The following is a 20,893-nucleotide window of genomic DNA, read 5'->3' on the forward strand; positions in this document are numbered from 1 at the left end:
GAAAAGTCCTATGAGTGCAGTGGATGAAATGATAACTGAGTTTGGATGTACTGATAGATCTCCATCGGAAAACTGAGCAAACTACATCTGCTGTTAAGTACTTTGTGATATAGTTGAAAGCTATTAAAAAGTAGTAAGGGGACTGTTAGACTATTTCCATATAAAAGGATAAACAAAAAACAAAAAACGAACAACAGTTAATAAACAAAATTTTACTTATGAACTGGGCTGTATTTCTAAACTCCTGTGCGTTACAATTGGAAATCATATTTTGTGCATTTGAACATTATTTTATTTTTCTTATGTGGTTGTTACATTTTGATGTTAGATTATTAAATGTATTAAACAAATGAAATTGACTTCATTCTTAGCCTTGAAAAACATGTTTCACTACAAGTAGCAGGTGCATGACAGATACAATATGGTGGGGTCTGAGGGAGATGAAGACGAAGCCATAAGGCGCGCAATATATGTCTCGTTGCTTTTCTCACCGCTTGTTTCTGTTATGAGCTCCAGATTGAGTGCGATGAATTCGGTTTACCGCCTTGACCAATCAGAAATCGGTGCGCGTTGCGAGCGAGGTGAAGCGGCGACCTACAATTGGCTGAGGTGGTTTTTTCCAAAGGGGCGTATTTTTCAAGCCATCTTGACTGAATATTTAGCCCCATCCAAGGAACATTAATTTGATATCTTCGGGATTTCGCTGCCCCTAAGTTGTGAACCTGCATCGCTTGAAAGGTTAAAAGCATAACTATGAAACCGGGTCGAGTCTGTGTGTGTGACCGGAGTCACGGCGGAGAACTGAAGTGCTGAAGATGACGCTGTCGCTCATGAAATTACCGGCTAGCTAAGCTAACGGCTAGCATGTCCGCCTTGGGTTGTAGCCTGTCACTAGCTGACATTTAGCTAGGTGCAGTTATTCCGTTTGGCACTCGCACTGCAGAGGACGATTTCACAAGGTAAACCTCTCTGATATGTTCAGCGTTTTCACTGTTGCTTAAAAAAAAACTGAAAACTGCCGTGTTGTCACACGACTTCAGTGTGTCCTGTCCGACCGAGTAACGATATCACATCAGCAACAGACAATCTTTTTGCAGGGGTCTGGAGTACAAAGCCATGCCCGAAACGTTGCACATTAGCAGTGTCGTTATCTAATATATACATGCAGTTAATTTATGCATTAAGGCACGGTGCATTCAGTGCGTCTGCTTTCTGGTTGCTGTTGGCATGTGTAATTGGACTGCTAATCAACTTGCAGTCCAAATGTTGTCTCCACTGTTGTGCACTTAAAATGGCTGACAGATGTTAGATACTCGGGTTGGTATTTATCGCTGCTCAACCTAACTACGCACAGCAACAAGGAAAAAATAGAGGATACTGACATTTGATTGGTCGAGAGAAGTCTTCGAACGTTACAGACTTCTGAATGGACCAATGGGGAGACAGCTGGGGTGAATGCATTAAGTTACTGTAGTTGTGTTTGTGCAGCAAGAGTACTTGAGGTAACATGCTGTGTTTTTATTACCACAGCACCAGAGTTGACCCCTTTTTCACTAACTGTGTCTGTGTCCAGGATTAAAAGGAAAAACAAACACATTTTACACATAATTTGAAATAAGAGGACGCTTTTTATTGGGAGCTGAAAGAAATATGATTAATCAGGGTAACATGAAATTCATTATAGGCACATTGAAAACAAGAATTAAAAACAAGTTATATAGCAGATTTTTGTAGCGACATTATATATAAATGTATTATAAAATGTAACATTTTATAAATAATCGTTTAAACATTTGAACCATTGTGGACTTTTCTCTCATGCCCAAGTATTTTCCTGTCATCTTGGTGTGAAAAGAAGGAGCGTTGTCTGAGTTAATGTACACACACAAGCTCACATTGGGAGCTACAGTCCTTAAGTGGGTCATCTGGGATGAGGGATGCAAATTTGAAGCAATTTCTTTATTTATTAGTCGACTGTCTTAACAATCAATTAGCTTTTCCACTGATCATCTGTATAGATGCAGAGTAGGCTATGTTAGTTAGTTAACAGAACAGATAAAGTAAACACCAAGTTAAATGAATAAGAAACTAAATAACACAAAAAAAATTACTTCATTTTAATTGCTCCCATCTGTCGCTGTTACAACTACTAAATGGCTAAAATGTAATAATATCAGTTTGTATAGAATGTCTTTTTGTATTTTTTAAATTACAATGGCTTGTATTTTAATTAAATACATTTTCTCAATTTTTCTTTTCTGCTTTTTATTGATTTGACAAGTTAGTTAGTGGGTAAATGGTGATATCCTTTAAACGGTCATGGCATTACACAGATAAAATAGCAAAATAATACAACCAACACTGACGGTTAATTTAAACTCACCCATGATGTGATAACAACCTGATGTCAAAATGGTATAATCAGATTTAGATCTTAGATTTTGTTGACTGGAGACCCTGGTTGTGTGGTATTTAGGGCAGCAACTAATTGTTTCCGTTTCACAAGTAATCTATTAATCAATTAGATTATAAATTGTCAGTAAAAAACAAAATTGGACAAATGCTCATCAGAATTTCCCAGAGGACAGAGTGACGTTGGCAAACTGCTTGTTTTGTCCAGCCAACTGTCCAAAACCCAAAGAATCTTCATCTGCTTTCATAAATGACAAAGACAAGCGACAAATCCTTACATTGAAGAAGCTGGAACCAGCAAATGTTGGCCATTTTTGCTTGAAAAATGATTTAAACAATTCATCGATTATCAAAATAGTTGGCAACTAAATTTCTTCTGATTGACTAACTGATTAAATAGTAGTAGTTGCGGCTCTAATGGTTTTGAGTACAAACGTATAAAGAAAGCTGAACCATTGCATTAAATATTTTTCCTCACTTTGTTTTAGGGAACTGGTGTGCACTCCCATGCGGAAAGTGAGGAGGTGGGAATGTGACACAGTTGTTAACAGACTCAACATGGGTAGGGGTCGAGGCAGAGGGAGAGGGAGGGGCAGGGGATCGTCCGGCCAGCTGCGGCCCCCCTCGCCCTACAGACTGCAGCTCTCTCCATCCAGAGAGACACTGACATACGCTCAGGCGCAGAAAATAGTGGAAGTGGACCTAGATGGAAGGCTCCATCGGATTAATATCATGGATTCTCTGCCGGTTATCACGGAGGACGAGATGATGGCCCAGGACATTGCTGAATGCAACAGCAACAAGGAGAACAGTGAACAAACGCAGAGCAAAACCAGATCGTGGAGGAAACCCTCAAACAGTAAAAACAGGAGGAGTGGTAAAAATACAGCTCACCAGAACCAACGGTCTGGCTCGCAGCAGCACACAGGACCTACTAACTCCTTCCAGCACCCGTCCCACCAGACCCCTCTGCCTGAGCCCACCTTCCGTGTGCTGAGTTCAGTTTGCCCCTCAGAGGCGCCTCCTCTCCCAACAGCCTACTACTGTTACATAGAAAAGTCATTGGAGGAACAGGACAGCGTGGCAGAGTACGACATGGACGAGGAGGACCTGGCCTGGCTGGAGATGGTGAACCAAAAGAGGGTGTCAGACGGCCACGCCTCTGTACCTCCGGACACTTTTGAACTGCTGATCGACCGCCTGGAGAGGGAATCCATCCTGGAGTCCCGCAGCCAGGCGCTGTCCCAGAGCGCCGTCGACGAGGACGCTTTCTGCTGCGTCTGCCTGGATGACGAGTGTCTCAACAGTAATGTCATCCTGTTCTGTGACATCTGCAATCTGGCCGTCCACCAGGAGTGTTACGGCGTGCCCTACGTACCTGAGGGTCAGTGGCTGTGCCGCTGCTGCCTGCAGTCCCCCTCCCGTCCTGTAGACTGTGTGCTGTGTCCCAACAGAGGAGGTGCCTTCAAACAGACAAGTGATGGACGTTGGGCGCATGTTGTCTGTGCCATATGGATCCCTGAGGTGTGCTTTGCCAACACCGTGTTTTTGGAGCCAGTCGAGGGGGTCAAGAACATCCCTCCTGCTCGCTGGAAGCTCACCTGCTACCTGTGTAAGCAGAAAGGCAGGGGAGCGTCCATTCAGTGCCACAAAGCCAACTGTTACAGGGCCTTTCACGTCACCTGCGCCCAGAAGGCTGGCCTGTTTATGAAGATAGATCCAGTCCGGGAGACTGGTGTCAACGGCACCACCTTCTCTGTGAAAAAGACTGCTTTCTGCGAGCATCACTCTCCGGTGGGGTCTCGGCGGGACGGGTCCGGAGACGAGTCGGTTGAAGGGAGACTGGTAGGAGGCAGGGGTAACCGAGGTCAGAGGTCCTACACTCAGAGCACCCCATCACCACCAAACAAGAAGGCTACCAAGGGCCAGAAGAAGAAGAACTCGAAGGGGTCTGGTGGGTCGACACGTCGCTCAACTGTGCCTGTGCTGCTCGTGCCTCAGATCCCCTCTCACAGGTGTGACATTTGCATACTGTCGTCATTTACATACACAGCAGACTGTATTAATTCACTGTAGTGTCTGGCTGATTATTAATATTCTTCCATGGATCCACAGGAAACACTTCCATCTCTAAGCGAATTACGATCTGATCCATAACATTGAGAATACTTTCACAGGCATTCATACTTTAAATTAGTTAACCATAAGGTCATGAATGAGTGCACACAGGTTTTAATCTATAACTGTTACATCTCTACAGGCTGAACAAGATCTGCACAGGAGTTGAAGTCCAGAGGAAGAATCAGTTCATGCAGAGGCTTCATAACTACTGGTTACTGAAACGACAGTCACGAAATGGGATGCCTTTAATACGTCGACTTCATTCCCATCTACAGGCCCACAAGACTGCAGAACAGGTGTGAAGAGAGATGCAACTAATGATTATTTTCATATTAATCTGTCAATTATATTCATAATTTAGTGAAGGTTTATCTATGAAATGTAAAAAAAAATGTTAGCACTTGAACTTCAACACGACTGCAAGCTAAGCACATGTGGATTTACCATCCTTCCGACATGACTGTGCTCATATTTTAGACTTGTTTAAAGCTGGTATTCATATTGATTTTGACTTAAGTTAATATATCTGTGTGGTGGAGCTTCATAAATTATTAAAACAAGCACATGAACAGTCATTTGAGAATCGGGCCATTGAGTCAGTTCAGAACAGAGTCAGCCGAGTCAGTGAAACAAACCACTTCACACCGTGATTGTGTTCTCACACACTGACATCAAAACATAAGGCCAGACATCACACGTTGCATGGCTGCTTCACACAACCCTTCACAGCTCTGCCATCTTTGCTGTAGACCTCTTACCACTGCAGAGGGCGACAGCCTCATTTCTAATGGCAGGGGATGCCTTCGACTGATTTTTTTAACCATAACATGCAGGTTAAAACTGTAAAGTACATATTTATGACAGCATTTTAACAGTAATGTCCATATGCTAGTGCTTTATACCAACTTGACTTTGGTTGCATCAACAGTTTATTTCATTTTGGTAAAAAAAAAGCTTTGTTTTTCTCAATTTGAGTCACCATTCTGATCCATCCAACCACCCAAAAATTGACGTTTTTGGCTTTGGCTTTTTGGACCTGATCATTATGATTTTCTTTCCTGCTGAAATAAGGAATTGACTACTAAGGGACTAATAAATAGATTTTCCAATAAGAGTCATGTGTCCAGTCACACACTTGGGTCTCAAAGCCAGAACATCTCTTCACTGCTCCCATATCTCCAAAATAAAACCGAAAGCTGCAGAACAGACCGATTACGATGGATTTTAAAGCTGAACCAGAAGTCTGATCTTTTTTGTGCTTGTTCCTTTGTGTGCAGAAGGAGCCTGATGAGAAGCTGTGTGCTGCAAGAGAGGAGCTACGATACTGGCAAAAGTTGAGGCAAGACCTGGAGAGAGCGCGGCTATTGGTCGAACTCATCCGCAAGAGAGAGAGGCTAAAGAGAGAACAGGTGAGTTAAGCCTCGTCTCTACCTTCAGTTCAGTTTGTTGTTTATTGGAAGGGTTACTTATATTTCCATTGTGAAAGTTGTGGATGGCACCAAAAGAACTATCCCTTCTGTTGAGGTACACAGTACACTGATCTGATACTACAAGATGGAGTTAAAACACTGCAGACCACCGATTGGTCAGTGGGAACAACCATAGTCTGCTCGTCCTCTGCGTTCTGATGTAGGATTTCCAAAACTTCTGTTTTTATCAGCAGTCTTTTGTCTTGCTGCCTGCAGCCTCTTCTCAAGCAAAGCTAGTTTCCTTGTTGTAATAAACAACCATACGCGTGTGCTGTGTTTAGACATTATGTGATCGGGCAAGAGTGAGCAAGAAGCAGAAAAGAGCCGTGAGTGCGAGCGGAGCAAAAGGAAAACGGGGTTAGCAGTTGTTATATGTTCTCAATCAGGCATTAATGTACAGTATAGGTCACAGTGTGTCATTTAATTATGTAGCAGCTTCCCAAGAGTTAAGACCGTATTGTTTCCCAACTGTTGGAAATGTGGGAAAATACTTTGGTTGAAATGTAGCTTTACAGGGGAAGCTATAATTATTTAGTGCACTCTCATAGGCTACTACTAGCATTGTCCTTAATCTCTCATCTATATGTTATTTATTTGAACCTTTTTAGAGTGACCTTGCGTTTCCTCTACCCTCCCTTGTGTGTTTACGTCATCACTCTGCAGATGAAAATTCAGCAGGCTGCTCTAGAGCTGAAGTTGACCCCTGCGTTGGTGCTCTTGCGATCCACCTTGGACCAACTGCAAGAGAAGGACACAGCAAAAATCTTCTCTCAGCCGGTCAATCTGTCAGAGGTTGGTGCAGTTAGAAAACAGTCTGCGTAGTTATGCTACGTATGTTGCTATGGCGTTACTTTGACTCAGCTAACACTCTTATTTCCATGATTCACTGAGGTCCCAGATTACCTGGAGTTTATTTCCCAACCCATGGACTTCTCCACCATGCGTAAAAAGCTGGAGGGCCACGCCTACTGCTCCATTGCCGACCTAGAGAAGGACTTCGACCTCGTGATCTCCAACTGCCTCAAGTACAACTCCAAGGACACCATGTTTCACAAGGCAGCCTTACAACTGCGGGAGGTGGGTGGAGCCGTTCTGCGTCACGCCCACAGGCAGTCTCAGGGCATCGGTCTGGACCCCAGCACTGGGATGCATCTCCCAGATAACAAACATGGCTTCAACCACTGTACGTGGGACGACGGTGAGTTTAGAGTGGGAACTTGCTATTTCTTGGTGAACGTAACCTTCATGTCTTGTGTTAATCTGCCTTTTTCCACTTCTTCTCTCTACAGTTGACTCTCTCTTGGACCCAGACAACAGACTGCACTTAAACACAGACGAACAGCTGAAGGCCTTACTGGACAAACTGGACATGGTGACATCCATGCGTACCAGTGGCGGTCGAACCAAACGCATCAGGCTGCTGCGCCGAGAGATCAACACTCTCAGACAGAAGATGAGTCAGCAGCAGCAAAACTCTCAGTCTGTCAACAATAACGACAAGGATAACGAAGGGAAAGAGGAGGAAGAAGAGGACGAGGAGGAGGAGGAAGAAGTGGTGGAGAAGGGAAAGAAAAAAAAGAAAAATGTTGATAATGGACCTTTGACAGCAGTTTCCAACTCTGGGACAGGTAAAAAGTATTGCTAGTCTTGATTATGTAATTACTTTTTGTGAATGCCATAATCTTTTCAGGTGTATTTATGACTCAAGACATAGATTTTCTCTTTGATCCAGATGACTCTCCACCTGTACTAGAACTTACCTGCCCAGTGTCATCGCCACTACCAGGGGATGCTCCTCTCGAACCCCCAGTCCTCGGCATTGTAACTGGAGGGCGAAGGTCACCTGGACGCTCCTACAAGCGTCAGAGGTCATCTCGCAGTGGAAGCAAAAGCCAAGGCGAAGATGAGGCAGAAGTCGGTGAAACGCCATCATCACAGCCAGAGGCCGTTCACGAGGTCACTCCTCTGGGAACACCCCCAACTCTGCCTTTAGTTGGAGTTGGTCGTCGTACGTCCGTCCTGTTTAAGAAAGCAAAAAATGGGGCGCGAATGGCAAAAACCAAGTCCCCGCCTCAACAAAACGGGAAAACATCTGAGGAAAAATCAAACGGGTTGGACAGCACCCCTGCTAGCCCAAATTCACCCAGTGTGACCAACATCACCACCTTACCTCCGACCCCCAATGCTTCCCCTACACCTCCGTCTCCGTCCTCACACCACCTGAGGTCCAGAGGCCACAGCTCAGAGAGTGAAGTAGACAAACTCCCTCCGCCAACGAGAGAAGGTGAGGACAGTCACAGGGAGAGACAGATTGTTGAAATTGTAGAAAGTCCATATTATTCACTAATTTGTTTGTGTTTTCATCAGGCCTGACAAACGGAAAGCACACCTCTGCAGACCATGATGATGACGACCAAAAACTAAAGTGAGTGTGGAGTTTCAGATTACAAACAGATTGTTCTTCAGTGGCATGAATGTATTATAGACATGGATACGGTACTGCCACTTGCAGTATTTTCAGCAAAAAATTCCCCTGCAGCCCAAGAAGCATTTTCCTCATAGAGCACCATTATAAAAGAGACATCTGTAAAACTGTTGATAGCACACATCACACTGCAAACAAGGTCAATTATGACTCTTGATATTATTGATTTTTAATTCATGGAAATATATTTGTAAAACATTGCTCCATCCCAGAAAAGCATTTTAATCTGCAGTATGATCATGATGTAACGTCTGTGGGCTGATTGGGAACTCACGAGCAGAGCTAGCTGGAGAAACACTACTGCTGCACGGGGCCTGCATACCCAGGAAGTAAACCCAGGAGCTAGCTTTCTGGTGCATGCGCCAGACAGGCAAATTTCCCTGGCACCATCTGTGCATTCGGTATCTAGTTCCTCCTACAAATCTATGTTCAGTGGTATGTGTGAGAAATTTAAGGGAATTTGTAGCATTAAACCAATTTTCTCGGGCATTGAATTTTCTATTAGGTGCACATTAAATATAGTAGTGGATAGTCTACCTTTTTTCACAGAGGGCAAAAACACATTACTTTAACTAAAGAATTAATGGTAATCTCAACGAATTTGGAGGTTTTTGATACATCGTAACTAAAACGGACTTAATGAAAATTAAAGTTGCCTCTGAGTAAATTGTCACCATAAGATGAATTAGAATGATCAAGCCTGTTAGATAAAAATAATATTTATACACCAAAATATCACACGTGGGTTTTTTTAATGGAGGTAAAACTGCTGAAAATAGGTTATTGGGTCTTTTATCCAGTGTCCAGTTCATCTCTGAATTTTTTAGATATTTAACTGTAGCTGTAAAATGTACTTCACTTCAAAATCAGCAACCTCTTGCTTTTCTCCCATCTCATTTACAGCTGCAGTGTCTCTCCTCCAAAACGAAGTCGTGGTAAACCTGCACTGGCTAAAGTTCCCAGCAGTGAGAACGGAGACATCTCTGGTGTGTATCATAGGAAGACAATCAAAACGCAGTGAAATGCCTCAGTTTTTGTGTGCTTATTGGCTGTGTAGTGTAAGAGTCTGCACACAAAAACTTGAGCCATTCCATTAAAGTCTCAATTTGGGCTCAAGAGCTATAAGATAAATTGGAATATCCTGTTCACAGGAAAGTCTACACTTCTGTCTTTAGATAGTGAGACCGAGCTTGCACCTCTGGACCTAGTTTGGGCCAAAAGCAGAGGATATCCATCATACCCAGCAATGGTGAGGATATATTTGATTTATGGTGTACACACTGTAGGGTTTCTTTGGCTCAAAGTCTCAGAGCTGACATAAAGAAAAAGGCCTCATTTCTTGCCATGAAGGGGATGATAATTCAGTCAAGTTTAACTGACATCATTTATTGTTACAGATCGTTGACCCAGACATGCCCCAGGAAGGGCTTCTTCACAACGGCATCCCCATCCCAGTGCCTCCTGTGGAGGTGCTCAAACTGGGCGAGTGGAGGGAAACGGAAGAAGGCGAAAAGCTCTTCTTAGTGCTCTTCTTTGACACCAAAAGAACTTGGTAAGATTCAGACAGGCAGGCTAAACCTCATGCTGAATTTTAAAACAATCTGGAGTCGTCTGGGTCACTTTGAAAATTATCCCTCTTGGTTTTCAGGCAGTGGCTCCCTCGTAACAAACTGCTGCAGATGGGGATGGATGACACTGTGGACAAATTGCGCTTAATGGAAGGCAAGAAACCGAGTGTTCGCAAGTCTGTGCACACTGCGTACGACCGGGCCATGGTGCATTTAAACCACGTGAGAGGAAATCTAAACTTCACTCCCTCCAATTTTATATAAATTTTAGATTTTATCAGCTGCCTGGTTGTATGTATAGAAGCTTCATCAGTGCTCCTAAAACAAACTGTTGGTGGAATTTGAAGGTTTTCTGCCCTGATTTTAAAAATGGAGGGAAAAAGTGTTTGAAGACATTTTCCTAGATGAATTTATTCATTCATTCATGTAATTTTTAAAGATTTTACACAACCACTGTTGCTATGTGTTCATATAAAGTTTTCTTTGTTTATTTTAGGCCAAAGTGAGTCAAGACTTAAGTGAGAAAAGTGTATATATTTAATCGTCAAAGGGATTGTCTTGATTCAAACCATATTTAGATTGTATTTGCCATTGAAATGTCACTGTGTTTGATGAAGTGTGAAAGTCCCACTTAATGTTCGCGTCATATCTGGACTCTACGGAAGTTTGGCTCTGACAGCTTTTGATTAAAATTATAATTTTTGCCTTTAAAAAAATCCTTTTCTAATTCTAAGTGGTGCTGGTAATATTATATAAATGTTCTTTTTAAAAATCACCAAAAACAAACCCCATACCCTTCCTTCAAATCCTCCCTCCACTGAATTCATACTATCCAGCCTTTTAGTTGCTATTGAGATTGAATGGAGCATTATTCAAAATGGAAGACATCAATTTAAAGCCCGAAGTGGAGCAAAACTGTTTCCGCGTCTGACTACGAGAATATGTTTCAACAGCTCTGAAAACTGTTAAGTAGATACAACAAGAACAATCTGAAGTGAATAGAAACACTGATCCGTTTGTCAATGGGCTGCCAATGCAAACACGGTCAGTCCAGCTATGATGTGTTGTAGGTGAAACTTTGGAGGTCTTTAATTATTTTTCCATATTGTGAAATTGTATTATGATACTAGAATGTGGAAGTACCCGGTGCAGCTACTTGGTTAGTAAGATGTGAAGCCACTATAGAGATGAAGCTGGTTATTTCGTGGTCATGGCAAAGTCTACTGCGATCACACACTGAAGAAATCTGGCTGAAATGACTTGAAAAGCACAATCGGTCTGTTTGAAAGAGAAAACTTGTTGGATTGTTGACTCCTGGAGCTACATATGTGGCAAAAATGTGTGTGTGTACAGTATATACATATATGAATACAACCTCAGTGTAGTAAAGGTGCATGTGTATAGTTTTATAAATATGTAAATGTATGTTTATATTGGCTTACATGAAGTAATTTAAGGAATGCAAAAATCAAATTTAGAGATTTTAATTTATAATTTGTGGCAGTCGAGAGTGTTATTTAAAAAGTAAAATATTGAAAAGATTTATGTATGATGCTAAGTAGCTCTTTGTAATAGTGATGGTATTCACCAATATGTCAAGAACATATTCTCTAGAAGTGAGGTGGCACAAGACCGGAGCTCTGTCCAGCAGCAAGCACACTGGTCTACAAGGAGAGCTTTTACGTTTTGTTTCTCTTGGGTGGTACGGGAGATTTTTGATCTTGTGATTTGAATTGTTCTGCAAGATCTATAATCTGCCTGAGACAATATTTTCTCACACAAGAATAAATGCTGTTTGAAACAACTGCATGTGTTTGTCATCTGTTAACCACTTTTTACCTGCTAGACTTTCGTTACCTGCGCCAGGGAGGTTATGTTTTCACCCTCGGTTGGTTTATCAACAGTATTACATAAAAACTACAGAACAGATTTCCACGAAACTTGGATGGAGGATGAGTCTCGGCACAGAACAGACCTTGTTAACTTTTGGTGCGGATCCAGATAAAGGGACGGGTCCAGGAATTTGTTCTCACTTTCTTTAACATTGCAATATTTTGTTAATTTCTCAGGGACTAATCCATGGATGGATGGATGAAATCAGGTGTGTTTAGATGGCTGGTAGCTATGAATGAGTGCAAATTGATGCAGATCCCCCCCTTGTGCAGTAAAGTTGCATATAGCTGTATGGGGACACTGCTGGGCAGAAGCAAGGTCCCATTTCTAACTGGAATGCCATTCAGTAGAGTGCACACCAGTCCCCATTTAGTCGAGCCTAATCTAATATCTAACTGGGCAGCCCCTTATCACTAAATCTTGGACTACCCATAAATGCTGCCACATCAAATTGTACTCACTTACAGATACCAGCCACCTCAATACATCAGATTTTTTTCTTTAAGATCCATTTTTTTCAGGGAAAAACCCTGAAAAAATTAACAACCTCCTTTGCGAAGGCAATAAATCAATTATGTTGTATTAGATTAGTGCATAGACGTAAATTCTCAATACCGATTACAGAAGTTTAGACAATCTTGGAGAAGTTTATATATCGGAGCAACGCGACTGACTCCAGTGCTCCAAATGTTGCCTTTTGAAAGATGCAAACAGTGTATACTGCAGATGGCAGTTTATCCTATAATCCAGGATGTGGTTGTCAGTTGTTTGAGTGTTTAACTTGTGACGTCAGGAAATATAATATGACCATATCAAATGTTTGGGTTTTGGTTATCAGCCACTGTTAACTTGTACTATATCACACTAACTGGACCTATCTATAAAAATAAAAAATAACATAGCTGTTAATAACAGAAAGCCAGACATAAACTTAGCTGCAAGTTCCTGTTTGATCCTGAGTATGTTGGGAGTTCCAGGAAAAATAGGAAGGAGGTTATATCAGTGTGTTTACCATTAACCTAACACAATATTTGCCAGGTTCCCACACAGTATTTGTCACACATCACAGCTTGTACTCAGTTTAGCACTGTTACGAACACTTTGTTGAATGCCCACACACAGCATTAGTTTGGATTTCTGTGAGGCTAAATTGTTTAATTGCTCTGCACTTCGGGCCATATCAAGGCCCTGAAGTCGTACACAACAAATGACACAGATCAAAGACATCATGACTCTCAATGTAATGCTGGTAATGCCTGATTTTATCAGTCCTTTAATCCCTATTGATGTTCTCAGATTTTTTCCCAGAAAGAACTGTGTTTTATGCTTCTAATAAAAAGTATAACTCCTTTAAAGAACAGCTCCACCGAAAATCCAAGTAAATTTATTCCTTATTGGAAACGTTAGTCTTCATATTTGTTCAATTGAATTGCTCGCCTGGAGACAAATTTCCCCCTACTCGCTTATTCATCTTTCGACTAAAATACTCAAGTATCCAATTGGAAGTCTACCAACTGTCTCATTGCTATTATAAAGACCAAAAGGCAGTTCTTTCTGAGAAAATTATAGAAAACAGACCCTTAAAATCAAGCGTTAAATGTTAACTTTCCATTTCCTGATGGATAAAAAACGACATCTCTACTTCATAGGGACAAGTGTAGATTTGTGCAACCTGGGATTTATTTCATAATACTATTGACATACTTTTAAGACTTGAATTGACAGGAAATTCCTCAAAGGACACAAGGATGAGGCTACTTTTTTTTTTTTTATAGACCATCTTTACAAAACTATTGTCCAAAAAGATAAGTCACCTGAAGTCACTACATTAAGTGTCGACTAGAAGTATCTGCAGAAAAACACTGCGTGAGCTCAGTGGCATCTTCTTAGCTTAACAGATGACGTCCAAACTAACAACTCCTAGCAATGAAAACACAGAACATTGACAATGATGATCATGTAAAGTGATCAGGTGTAACAGGCTAAGGTTTTTTGACTTGTTTTCTGCACAAAATGTAACATAAATGAGACCTGATCATTTTAAGTTGAGTAGAAACATCGGTCTGATATGAAACTTGTTTTAAAGTTCTGTCACGGGGATGTGCAACCAAATTCATAAAGGGCAGTTTGTTCATTCACGGCCCTGCATGAACCGTGGCGACCCATCCCCGTTCTGACACTTCCAGGTGAATTCCAGTTCATCTTGTGGCATAAACCGAAACACTTTTGTTTCTTGCATATCCTGTTTTGTAACAATGGGATGCTTTTGTGTCATGAAAAGAGCTCTTTACGTGAGAGTAAACTATACTCCTCATCGTAACTTACACAAGAGAGAAGCCATGAATAGTTCTAGCATATCTGTGCGATACATTCACTGTCCGTGAGGAACATGTCTCTCTTGTTGCAGTAATAAAAACAATATAAAAACATTTAAATATCATTGCAGTTATTTTTCTACCACAGTTCAATTTAAAACGTACTAATGCTGTTTTTTGCCCTGACTCCTTCTGATCGAAAGCAGTGATGCACTGACATGCTTTCTTGTTAAGGTAAAGAAATAATACTAGTTTGAAAGAGAGGTCATTCCTTCTTAAATAGTGTAAAACGTAGTGTTTGATTCCAGTAGTCAAAGTCTGTCAAGTCCAACAAGTGTCAAAAAGAGGGTTCAAAAATATCTTGGAACCAGTGTACAAACTATTGTTGAATGAGGCAGAGCGACTAAAGCAGCATTAACAGAGTCCTATAGAAGAGATAAGAAGCCGTTATCTGTGGAGTCTTGCTGGTCAGATTTGCCGCCTCGAGAGCTCTTGCTGGGGTTTGGGGTGGTTGAATACTTCGGGGGGTATCTGATGAAGAGACGGTCCTCCTCCTTTTTAATCCACCTTAGAAGCTTAGTGATAGCAGTGATAGCGCAGGCCTTTGTCACCAGAGGACTGAAGCAGGTGTACAACTCAAATTTACTCGTGACCTACAGAGGAGAAGGGACATTTTAGGAGGGGACATCAGAGTTGATCATAAAAGACACTGAAACAATCAGTCACAGTCTTCAAGAGTATTCTAGGTGATACGCCTCTGTGCTCTCTTTCTCAGGGACAGATGAAAAGATTGATTGAACTCTCATATCCGTTTATCAAATACGAAGTTACAGCCAGAAACCAGCCGATTTCACTTAGTGGAAACGGGAAGAAACAGCTGGCCTGGCCCTGTCAAAAATAAAGTAACCTCACTTGGCAATCAGTAGAGTGCATTCCTCCGCCCAGGCCCAAGAGTCCCCTTTAAATCAATCAAGCCTAATACAATATCAGTGAAACATGTTTAAATCCACTAAATACAGCTTTTTATTTTGATCTGCATCTAATTGCACTCACTCATAGTTATCAGCTACCTAAATGGAAATGGGCGACAAACATGACCTACTTGTTGGCGATACAAATACATTTTTGTACAGGTTAAACAAAGCCGACTGGCTGTTCCTGCTTGTTTCCAGTCTTTGTGCAAAGCTAAGATAACTGGCTCCAGCTTCATAATGAACGGACAGATATGAAAGTGATATCAATCTTCACACCCAACTCTCCCCAAGAAAGCAAATACAAATAGTGAACTATTTTTTCAAGAAAAATCCTTAAAATACATTCAGACACTCTCACGTCAAAGACGAAGACATGCAAAGACAGTACTTAGAGGTTGTACATAGTAACAGTGAGACTGTATCTGTAAACACGGCTACATACCCAGGCTAGCAGAGTTTCCCTCTCAGCGACGTGGTAGATGAGCTTGAGGGGTCGTGAGGTGCTGTGGATGCGACTGTGCATATAACGATAAAGGTCCAGCAGTCTCATTTTCTCCTCCTCACTGCTGTAAGGTGCCTCCATCTCTGGGCTACAGGCAGCAACAGATTGTCGAGTAAAGGTTACAGACGGACCGCAAATACAACAATAGAGTAATACACAAGTACTTGAGGGCTATGCTGCTTCCAACATAATTTGACGGGAGAGTTTTGTCTCTTCGAAACCTTGTTCTGAACAGTGCCATGTAAGTAAAATTACTATTCTAAGAATACTGCTAGGATTATTTGTATAATTTTGCTTTCTTTTTCAAGGTTTCCATTGGCTGCTGGTTTATGTAATAGGACACCTAATGCTTTCAGTTCAGCCCATTAAGAGATAAGTGCAGTGAATTGGCAGGATTAGTGGAAGGCTATTTGAATTTCTTACAATTATGTATTTCTTTGTGCCCTCTGTCTAACTCTATTTAAGAGGCGCCCTGTATTCTCAAGTGCCCAATATAAACACAGTACACTTTAATTTGTAAACAACGACCACACTGATTAACATCCATTTTCAAACATTAAGGCAGAAGTTTAGGCTCTCGTGCACTTGCATAGATAATGACAGATACACAAACACACACACCTGGTGAACTGAGTGAGCTGGCGGTAGTTGTCTGGCACATCAAAGGGCTTGTACATGAAGTGTCTGAGGTCTGAGACGCCCACCTGGCTCACGCTGTACGACTGCACTTTGGCAATGAGGCTCAGGGAGTTCTGAGCCACCATGGCCTCCTCGATCTTCCTCTTGCACTCAGCGACGGCGTAGAAAGCCTCCTTGTCTGTCGAGAGCAGCAGCAGACACACAGTGCATTCTGGAGGGTCCAGGTAAGATATGTATGCATAAAAGTAACAGTCAGGATTAAAGAGGGGGAGGCAGATGGGAGTCCAGATCTCCCCGGCCTGAAAGGCAGAGGAGGCTCCGATGAGGTTGAGCAGGAGGTGGACGTCGGCGGGCTCCAGCCTGGTGTCCTCGATGACTGTCTTTTCTTGGATGATGGTGAGCAGCTGGTTCTTGGCAATGAGGATGGAGAAAACCAGATTGGGGGTGATCGCTTTCTGCAGGATCTGGCTGAGAGAGTCCCTGAGAGAGGAGGCTAAAGGTAAGCAGTGCACTGCTGCAAGCAGGAAGCTGGGGTCAGAGTCCACCAGGTTGAGAAGACCATCCAGGATCTTCTCTGAGCCTGCCAGGAGTCTCCTCAGGTCGTAGTTTTTCTTGTGTTCAAAGATGCGGGATATGCTGGCCTGGGTGAGCATGCTGATGATCTGATAGTACACGTAGAGGAGCTCTCCTTGCAGCTGCCGCTCAGACTGACGACTGCTGGAAACGCACACCAGCACAAGGGGCCCTTTCTGCAAGAACACCACGGTGTGCTCCTCTGATGGAAGGAAGATAAGACATCAGATGTTAAGGATAATACTGGACTTGCAGCTGAGCGACATGCAAAACAAAAATCATAACACGATTGAGTGGGAATGGTAATTTTTGCATTTCATTTTCACTGAACAATAAAAAAAATGATGAAGATGATGTGATTTTTCGCGGGGTCTGTACCAAACACGCTTGTTCCCTTAATGTCTAGAGAATATGATCTGTATGCCGGAGCATCTTTGTAGCACCACAATGCTACGCTGTGACACATTTTACCTTTCATTCCAAAAATTCTGCACCCTTCATGTTGTGATTTTGACAACATTTCAGTCAATTGTACAGCCTTAACTGCAAGTTACGCTCAATGTCTGACAGCAAGGATTGACAGCTCTGCCCTCAACAATAGTGGACATGTTGTGGACTTGCAGAATAATGTAAATGTAACAGACAGTTCCAAAATAAAATGTTGTGCTTCAAATAAATACAAAGCAAATGTAAAACAATACTGTAAATCATATTTCAGGCCTGGTTCTCTATGGTGCAGCCCTTTTTTTCCAACTGGAAATAATTAACTTGCCCTTTATAGCGAGCCACATTCACTGTGGTCCCGTTTACTGCCACTCCTACCCACAATCCTCTGATATTTTGACACTCTTATTTACATATATAAAATGACTCATGCAAAAGCTCTGTGGAAAAAGCAAAAAAAAAAAAAATCACAGCAATGTTCTCACCTGAATACACTGAGCGGATGATATTATCTCCACTTTGAACAAAGGACACCAGTGCCATCATGACTCCCATTGTAGATGAGAGAGCCTCTTCACTGCCATACCGAGAATAGATGGGTTTGCCTGCTTCACTTAGCACAAAAACATGCTTCCTGTGCTGCCGCCAGCTGTCCGCTGTCACGTCCTCATCGCGGTGAGACATGAATGCAGGAGATTCTTGGGTGCCTGCCTCTAACAAGGGAGATGACCTTCCCTTCACGCCTATACCTTGCTCCTCCAGCTTGGCCTTGGCCAGCATTGTAACGACAAACTCCCCAGAGTCTCCCTGCTCATTGTCAGCAGCAGCATCTTCAGACGACTGGGACTGGCTGGACACATTGCTGTGACACTGCCCAGAGTTTTCTGTCTCCTCAGCCTCTAGCTTTGTTACCTGGTTAGAATCGAGATCAGCATCCTGACTCTGCTCTTCTGCAGTGTCCACTGACGGAAGTGAATCTGCAGGCTCCTCTTTGTCAACAGTGGCACTGTCGTTTCTCTCCACCGGATCAGGAAACATGTGGTTCCCCAAGAGGGAGAGAGAAGTCGCCAAGGTGTCAGCTGGAAGATGAAAAGAGAATTTAATTATGAAATGAATGATAGAAAATGAAAACATTTTAGAAACGCTTTGATGAAAGATTAGATAATTTACCAGGTGGATTGCTCTCAGAGGGTGGATCACAAATCTTCACTCCCTCTGCCTCTCCTTCTTGATGATTGTCTCTCTCCATGATACCATCCCAGTCACTGGAGACACACAAAAAAAGCACACTTCAACCAAACAATTCTGCTTTAAAACAGCTTTTCAGCTGGTAGCTTGAACCTTGAGACAACGTGCATCTCAGTCTGTAATGAATAAGAGCACTCATGCTGGACCAGTGGTCAGGTCACATGATAACAGAAGATAACTGGTCACAGAGGAGAATTACAACTCCAAGATACCAAACAGATTCTGCGATTTAAGACTGATTACAACTTCCAGCAGCCTGGTTAATGTGTCACTACAGATGAACGTCAGTCGGTTGGGACGGAGAGACGAAAGTATTTGACCGCCAGTGCTAGGACGCTAACGTTTGATCAGTAACAGCTCAAGTTACTTATAAAGCTGATGTTATCTTATGTGCTAACATGCTCACCGTCAAGAGAGCTTACTTTTCCATTCTGACAAATGCCCGACTGTGAATTCCGATGCAGCTCAGTAAACGTTGCCTGTAGTTTACATGGCTAACACTGCCTGCTAGCAACACACTGACACACACACAGATCAATTTCATGGCCTCGGCTTAAAAGCGAGCATGCAACCAATCGTGGTGAAACTAAAATTAGACAGATTAAGACAGAGAACAACACTTACGTTTTTGTACGGTCGAAACGTTGGGTTGAATGCCTAATTCGCTACATTAACTTTCATGAGCTGCCCGGTTGCAAACAAGCTGTCAGGAATGAGAAGCAGAAAACAAATTTTCCTCTGAGCACGGCAGACATCCGGAATCTCTGATGACAAGTTCGGTTGACCAATCAGAGTGCTCGGTGGCTACGGATAGTCCCGCCTCCTCGGGGTACGTTCCAGACGTTAGCGGCTCTGTTAGCTGCCGTGCTTTCAGCTGCGAAACATATTAAACAGCGGGTTGTATTTTAGACAAATAAATACGTTAAAATAGCATTAATTAAACGAATAGCGTAGCTAAAGAGGAAATGTAACACAACAGTATTTATTTATTATTATTATATTATTTATTTATGGCCGCTTATCGTTGCGAGCTCGCGCGGCTGCGCTACGTAACCTACGTCACCTCCGATTCTTCATTCCTGCACAGCGATACAAACATCGTAACGGTAGAGATGGCGACCAGGATGTCATATGTTACCTAGCCAGAGCGATGTTTTTTGGATTATGAATCCATCGGATGAAGACTTCGACCGATTGATTTAATAAAAGACGAATAGCCGGACGTAATGGAGGAACCGTGGGATTTTGAGTTTTTGTCCCGCATCGCTGACAGCTGCCTGTCGTTCCTCTCGGAATTTGTTGACGACTGGCTCGCCAACGATATGAGGGTCTCCATATTCAAAATCCTACTCAGCTGGTTGATTTTTAGTCTCATCGCAATTCACTTTGCTTGGAAAGTCTACGGGAATACAGTGAACGACATGTATTATCGACAGGGTGAGTTTTCTTCGACCTTATTATCTGTATCACATGCTAATGTAGTGCTAGCCACGTTGCCTTCATTTCTCTCTCTCTCCTCTCTCTCTCTGTTGATGTTCAGGGACTGGACAGAACGGGGGCACACCTGATACAGCACCTCACCTGAGTGGATGGTAGGTGTCTGAGCATCCATATCTCTTCAAACAGGTAGATTACCTTCCTCACGCTGTCTGCTGCTCTAAAGCTTCGGTTCGGATGGGTCAAAGCTAGATTTGGGATATGGTGCCTACAATCTAATCATCAACAGATCAGATAAATCAATGTTATAGATGTTTTGTTATTTTAGTAGTAATGAAATCCTACTTTTTTTTTTTTTTTGCAGGGAAAGTAGAGTAGGAGATAGCCTGAAGACTCATCGAGATTGACAGGACATTGGTCTTGGACTCTGGACTTTATCCAAATGAGAGCTGGACTTTTCACCTCTCCCAGAGACATTGAACGCACCCCTCAAGTTTGACTGATACTAAAGCATCGTCAGAGCATTTCAAGATGCGTGCACCTTCTGCAGACTGCCCGGAGAACCATCCGTTATCATTTTCATGCATAACAACAGTGACAAACTGATATTCACTAAACCAGCTACATAGTGTTGTACTGGGTATTGTTTTGGCCTTTCAACGATGGTCATTGAACAAGCAAGTAAACATGTAAAGTCTCTGGTTTAATGGTCAACTTATATCTTTTTCTTTTTTCTTTTTTTTTGAAAGAGGCCTCAGTAAAAATGTGAAAATAATTCATGGCTGTGTGTGTTAAGGGTGCTCAAAGAACATT

At 42.4% G+C, this 20,893-nt stretch overlaps 3 protein-coding genes across 8 annotated transcripts; 2 read left to right on the forward strand and 1 right to left on the reverse strand.

The window, feature by feature from the left end:
- Positions 1–507: 507 nt before the first annotated feature.
- Positions 508–11,860, forward strand: brpf3a (bromodomain and PHD finger containing, 3a). Of its 5 annotated transcripts, none has more exons than XM_084348705.1 (13): positions 508–959; positions 2,901–4,427; positions 4,673–4,829; positions 5,811–5,942; positions 6,666–6,794; positions 6,894–7,200; positions 7,292–7,630; positions 7,717–8,286; positions 8,370–8,427; positions 9,391–9,473; positions 9,639–9,736; positions 9,885–10,039; positions 10,136–11,860. In XM_084348705.1, the coding sequence occupies exons 2-13, from the start codon at positions 2,920–2,922 to the stop codon at positions 10,317–10,319; spliced, it is 3,720 nt and encodes a 1,239-aa protein (XP_084204831.1). In that variant the 5' UTR covers positions 508–959; positions 2,901–2,919; the 3' UTR covers positions 10,320–11,860. The 5 variants fall into 5 exon arrangements, with proteins under 5 accessions (XP_084204831.1, XP_084204834.1, XP_084204835.1 ...); XM_084348708.1 differs by having other exon boundaries at positions 9,663–9,736; XM_084348709.1 differs by having other exon boundaries at positions 7,756–8,286.
- A 1,746-nt stretch (positions 11,861–13,606) lies between these two features.
- mon1bb (MON1 secretory trafficking family member Bb) lies at positions 13,607–19,388 on the reverse strand. The gene is made up of 6 exons (XM_084349321.1): positions 19,268–19,388; positions 18,566–18,660; positions 17,881–18,474; positions 16,361–17,153; positions 15,680–15,827; positions 13,607–14,916 (listed from the first exon to the last, which is right to left on the reverse strand). Exons 2-6 carry the CDS (start codon positions 18,642–18,644, stop codon positions 14,689–14,691), a joined length of 1,842 nt encoding a protein of 613 aa, XP_084205447.1. The 5' UTR covers positions 18,645–18,660; positions 19,268–19,388; the 3' UTR covers positions 13,607–14,688.
- A 287-nt stretch (positions 19,389–19,675) lies between these two features.
- tcta (T cell leukemia translocation altered) lies at positions 19,676–20,855 on the forward strand. Of its 2 annotated transcripts, none has more exons than XM_084349325.1 (3): positions 19,676–20,080; positions 20,184–20,269; positions 20,445–20,855. In XM_084349325.1, the coding sequence occupies exons 1-2, from the start codon at positions 19,870–19,872 to the stop codon at positions 20,237–20,239; spliced, it is 267 nt and encodes an 88-aa protein (XP_084205451.1). In that variant the 5' UTR covers positions 19,676–19,869; the 3' UTR covers positions 20,240–20,269; positions 20,445–20,855. The 2 variants fall into 2 exon arrangements, with proteins under 2 accessions (XP_084205451.1, XP_084205450.1); XM_084349324.1 differs by having other exon boundaries at positions 19,686–20,080; positions 20,184–20,235.
- The last annotated feature ends 38 nt before the right edge of the window (positions 20,856–20,893 follow it).

Source organism: Pagrus pagrus, assembly GCF_965226575.1.
Source record: "Pagrus pagrus genome assembly, chromosome: 3".
NCBI lineage: Eukaryota > Metazoa > Chordata > Actinopteri > Spariformes > Sparidae > Pagrus > Pagrus pagrus.

Bases quoted from the DNA above. Each gene is read 5' to 3' on its own strand.
- brpf3a (XM_084348705.1), top strand. From the start codon at position 2,920: ATGCGGAAAGTGAGGAGGTGGGAATGTGACACAGTTGTTAACAGACTC. The intron at 6,795-6,893 runs GTTGGTGCAGTT...TGATTCACTGAG, and splicing joins AGCCGGTCAATCTGTCAGAG to GTCCCAGATTACCTGGAGTT. The intron at 7,201-7,291 runs GTGAGTTTAGAG...TTCTCTCTACAG, and splicing joins CCACTGTACGTGGGACGACG to TTGACTCTCTCTTGGACCCA.
- mon1bb (XM_084349321.1), bottom strand. From the start codon at position 18,644: ATGGAGAGAGACAATCATCAAGAAGGAGAGGCAGAGGGAGTGAAGATT. The intron at 17,154-17,880 runs GTGAGAACATTG...TCCTTCCATCAG, and splicing joins CATCCGCTCAGTGTATTCAG to AGGAGCACACCGTGGTGTTC. The intron at 14,917-15,679 runs GTATGTAGCCGT...TCTCCTCTGTAG, and splicing joins GGGAAACTCTGCTAGCCTGG to GTCACGAGTAAATTTGAGTT.
- tcta (XM_084349324.1), top strand. From the start codon at position 19,870: ATGGAGGAACCGTGGGATTTTGAGTTTTTGTCCCGCATCGCTGACAGC. The intron at 20,081-20,183 runs GTGAGTTTTCTT...GTTGATGTTCAG, and splicing joins CGACATGTATTATCGACAGG to GGACTGGACAGAACGGGGGC. The intron at 20,236-20,444 runs GTAGGTGTCTGA...TTTTTTTTGCAG, and splicing joins GCACCTCACCTGAGTGGATG to GGAAAGTAGAGTAGGAGATA.